Source organism: Pagrus pagrus (genome assembly GCF_965226575.1).
Source record: "Pagrus pagrus genome assembly, chromosome: 12".
Taxonomy (NCBI): domain Eukaryota; kingdom Metazoa; phylum Chordata; class Actinopteri; order Spariformes; family Sparidae; genus Pagrus; species Pagrus pagrus.
Window position 1 is genome coordinate 1624326 of NC_140196.1, and position 4980 is coordinate 1629305.

Sequence of the window (4980 nt, forward strand, 5' to 3'; positions counted from 1 at the left end):
AACTAAATTATATTTTATTGGTTGATATTTTATTGGTTGATTATAAACAAATACAGCCATCTTTTAGCCAACATTCAAACTGGAGGCAGACTGATGAAGCTGCTGTGTGATCATTTTATAGCAGCTGTAGCTTCAAAGCAGCTCGCTCTGCTGTTTGTTCATGTGTGTAAACAACAGTGTCATCAGCGTAGAGCTTTACATCCACACTGACACAATTATAAAAGGGGCTCAGCACTGAACCTGGTGGCACAGCCTCACCTACTGACTTGTATATAATAGCTATATGTTTCTGTTTGCTTCTCTTTCTTTAGCTTTGTTGTCCTTGTTTAGCTGTATGCTAATATTCACATCTTCCTGTACATTTGTTCTTGCTGCTGTGTGAAAGTATATTGAGAGCTACTTACAACCAGAGTCAAATGACTTGTAGGTGTCAACATACGTGGCCCATGAAGTTGATTCTGTTTCTGACTGTTGCTCTGAAGCCAAACTGAAATCCATAAAAACAAGGCTGTTTCTAAAACACACTGTGATTTTTCACTTTATTGAGAATGTTACACTGAGAGAGTTTAACAAAGCTGCCACACTCTGCATAATGTATTAAAAAGAAAGACAAGGAGAGAAAAATACTAAAACGATCAAATATCTAGCAGACAGCTAATGATTCAGCTTCATCTTCTATTATTATACAAGTCACAATTCAAAGTGGAAATAAACTGGAGGATGAAAATAACACTATACCACAGAATTTACACTGAGTCACTGCAGATATATATGTGTATATATGTATTTATATATGTAGGATGACTGTATCTAACCTGTGTATGAAAAGACACATTTTACAACCCAACACAAAACATGAAAATAAACATTTGTGACTGCTGATCAAAGTGATCAATGAGATGAACTGATGAGATCTGATGGTGAGAAAAGGCGAGCAGAAAACAGTCAGTCAGCATGTGTGCAGTTGGTGGACGGTCCCTTGTTTCAGAGGATCATCAGCAGAGAGAGTCCACAGCAGTACACCAGACTCTTCACTATCAGCACTGTGTAGAGCACACAGAGTAGCTTCACCTGGTACTGAGACGGCCCCAGAGCTCGTGGCGGAGTTGATGGTCCAAGAGCTGGAACCTCTGAAACAGAAGAGGAGGCCAAAAGAAATGTCAGTCCTCTGCTCCTCTGCTCTCTTTGACAGCGTCTCCACATGAAGCTGAATCACTGCTGAACACAGTCACCAAGCCTTCATTACCTTGTTCTGTTTGGGCCTCCACTGTGCCCCCCTCGTGCTGGACGGAGCAGCGGTATTTATACGTGTAGAGAGCGTCCCCGTCAACCAGCAAGATGGCGGCGGTGCGTCCCGACTCTCTGAGCTCCAGCTGCTCTCCCTCAGCAGGGAGCCACTCCTCCTCATTCTCCTTTCGTCTGTTCCAGGAGAACCGGACCAGAGGAGGAAACATGGCTGAGGCCACACACAGCAGGGAGCTGTTCCCCTCCAGGTGGGCTCTGGATGCTGCTGGGTACACGCTCACCACGGGCTTCACTACCTGCTCATCTGAAGTTTGACAGCAGCAACAAGCAGCACAGACACACATTGACACAGTCAACAGCAGCTTACAGCACTGCACTGCATTCAGTGTGATCCTGGAAACTACATGGACTCTGATCACTAAACTACTCATCAATACAGCACAAAGTCCAACACATAGACTGGATTCACCTGCACATCAAACACACTCATCATGTCATGTCATCATATGTTATATGGGGACAAACAACATGATGTGTTCAGCACTTCTTTCTTTCCATGTGCACATTCGTCATTATTATGACTGTTACTAGCGCTGGGCGATATGCCCAAAAATTGAATCTCTGATTTTTTCACAACAAAGAAAACCAAATGTTTTGTTTTCCTTCTCAAAAACAAACTACAAATGAAATTATTTAAATAAAAAGAAATTATTAAAAGTATTGCTTTTATTTTAATGCTTTTATTGTAAACAAAACTGGCCTGCCATTGTAAACAGTGCACCTTCAAACTCACTTGAGAAAATAATGAAAAGTGCCTGAGTTTGAAAAAAATATGTGCCCGTTTTTGATAAAATGCTCTTGTAAACATAAATTTAACATGTAAGATTGCGTGCTATTTTAAAAACACATCAGTTTCCACATTGGGATTGATAAAGTGTGAACATAACTTTCATTGAATATATTTTTTGCAGAAGGTGAAATTAAATTTGATAATATAAGATAATATAATATAATATAATATAATATAATATAATATAATATAATATAATATAATGTAATATAATATAATCTGTTTAATGGAATATTTACAGTCAGAAACCACAAAAAAAATCTAATTTGAAATATTTGATATTGTGTTAGCCAATTATTTTTTTCTACACATGCAAAGTTATATATAAATATATATATAAAATATTCAAAGCCTAACAAAATTTAAATACATGTTTCCATGTGCCATTATGTATGTTATTTCATTTTTTAGACATAAAATGTTAACATTTTAGTATATTAAGTATATTTTATTGTAATATCATGTTTGTTTGCGTTCATGTATCAATATAATTCACACTAAAAGACACATGTACCATTATATAACATACAATTTTCATTAGATCAATTTGACCATTTAATAATGACTTATTTATTATCCTACACAACATATTTAAAGTTATATGTTTTTCAAATACAGAATGAAAAACTGAAGGAAAATGAAGCTTTATTCTTACCTGATACAAACAGTTTAGTTCCAGAGCCAAAGACGTCGTATCCACGTCCTCCCACAGTGAGACAGAGTAATACAAAAACCTGTGTGCTGTTGAACGTGTCGGCTGAGGTGAACGAGTCCAAATGATGAAGCAGGATCATATTTCAGCTCCATGATGTGTTTCTCTAATGTTCATATCAACATGACTGTCTCTTCTTTTATTGTCTTTTTAGACACACTAGCAGTGTTGCTCTATGGATGCTAATGTCTGTCGCTCCACTACTTTAGTCCACATGGATTGGACCTGGACCAAAGGATGGATGGATGGACTGACATGACATTTTCTACAGACGTTCTTGGTCCCCAGAGGATGAACGTCATTCATTGACTTTGTTGATTGTGATGTTGATGTTTAGTTCAGACTGAAATATCTCAACTACTGGATGGATTACAATTTAATGTGGTTCAGACATTCATGTTCCCCTCAGGATGAACTGCAATAACTTTGGTGTTCCTCTGTCTTTTCTTATAAAGCAATGATAATAATATATGGTTCTGCTCTCATCCTCTCCGTATTATTTTCCCTTCATCTTGTTTCATCATTGTGTTTGTGTTTGTGTCCTTTTTCCTCACTGTGTGAAACAACAATAAACCTGCTGGAATATCTGATCAGAATATAAATAAATATAATATGAAATAAATCCCTCAGTTCAGTGTGTTTGTGACTGTGGCTGAGATGGAGGTGAAATATGTGAACCTGGGCTGTGGTTTACTGCTCTCTTCCTGTCACAAACACTGTTTGACGTCTGTTCATCTGTTGGTTTTTGTTCAGGCTGCTCGGATCATTTCTCACTGTGGGGAACTTTCTTCCCAACAGCTGCAGTAGTAGGTGGCTGAATGAAGGAGTTTAACTTTCTGGATCTCAAACTCACAGTCGTTTGTTTTATTCACAACTGAGAAATCATCTTTCTGAGGATGATTGTACCTTTCATCTATTTTACAGCTCCTCCTGTCAACATCAAGAACCAATCTGAATGTTTCTGTGTCTTTCTTCTGGTACCAGTATAGATGATCATTGTTGTCACACTTGTCACTTCGACATCTGAAGGAGACGTTTCCACCGACTCTCCTTGTCAGTGATAACTGGTCCTGACTCAGCTGTGCTGCCATGGCAACCAGCGCTGTAGAGAAGCAGACAGATAGATGAAGGTCAGTGTGACAGTGTTTGTTCCAGGTGGACTTTGTTGGCTCCTGATTGGCTGGAAACACTCACCTGAACACAGACAGCACAGAGCAGCAGCTGGGAGGAGAAGCATGTTGTGCAGTGGTGTTTCCTCTGGTGAACCTGGGGAGAAGTGGCGCTCTGACGCAGCTGAGGCCAAACGAGGACGAGCTGCCAGATCAGACGAGGGCCACGTGGTTTCTAACAGGTCCTCAGAGCTCCCATCAGCCCCTGCGGCGCACAGATAAGGCCGCTGTCTGACAATAGGCCTTTTTCACAGCACACATTTTGACTTCTATTGATTGACTCCTAATGACCCTTGTGTTACAGCAGTCAGCAGTAATGACTTTATAGGCTTCTAAATGATAAAATTCAGCTTCTTAGAGACAAAATTCATCATCTTCTGACCTCAGCTGGTACCAATTTAGCATCTAACACAGAACCCTCAGACACAGCTGTGAATTGCCGTTGATCTTCACCGGCTAACGTCAATAATTTCTTCATCTAAACCATCAACGTGTCTGTGAGACCCGATTCCAGCTAAATTGCTTGAAGGAGTTCTGCCTTTACTCAGCACTTCTTTACTCAACATGGTCAACATGTCCCTATTAACAGGTTATGTACCACTGTCCTTTAAAGTAGCCGTAATTAAACTGCTTCTTAAAAAGCTGACACTTGATCCAGATGCCAACTGTAGACCAAAAAAGATGCAGAGAAGTCAGTCCACGCTTCTGTTCCCTCCAGGCTGGATTACTGTAAATCCCTTTTATCAGGCTGCACTGATAATAATTGACTAGAACTCACATTAGAGAACATATTTCTCTGTTACTACCCTCTCTGCACTGGCTTCCTGTAAAATCCAGAATTTTAAAATCCTCCTCCTCAAAGCCTTTAATGACCTGTCACCAGCATGTCTTACAGACGTGAGAGGCAGACACCCGCTCTACGTTTAAGAGTTAACTTAAAACTTCCCTTTTTGATTAAGCCAATAGTTAGAGCCTGCAGGCTCTTAGCTATGCTGCTATAGGTT

At 39.6% G+C, this 4980-nt stretch overlaps 1 protein-coding gene across 1 annotated transcript; it reads right to left on the reverse strand.

Annotated features, from left to right (window-relative positions):
- Positions 1–543: 543 nt before the first annotated feature.
- On the reverse strand, positions 544–1733 carry LOC311266305 (uncharacterized protein). Its single transcript, XM_084368596.1, has 2 exons — positions 1247–1733; positions 544–1130 (listed from the first exon to the last, which is right to left on the reverse strand). The coding sequence occupies exons 1-2, from the start codon at positions 1674–1676 to the stop codon at positions 985–987; spliced, it is 576 nt and encodes a 191-aa protein (XP_084224722.1). The 5' UTR covers positions 1677–1733; the 3' UTR covers positions 544–984.
- Positions 1734–4980: the final 3247 nt, after the last annotated feature.

Coding starts and splice junctions, on each gene's coding strand:
- LOC311266305 (XM_084368596.1), bottom strand. CDS start 1,676: ATGAGTAGTTTAGTGATCAGAGTCCATGTAGTTTCCAGGATCACACTG. Junction 1,131..1,246: donor GGAGGCCCAAACAGAACAAG/GTAATGAAGGCT, acceptor CTTCTGTTTCAG/AGGTTCCAGCTCTTGGACCA.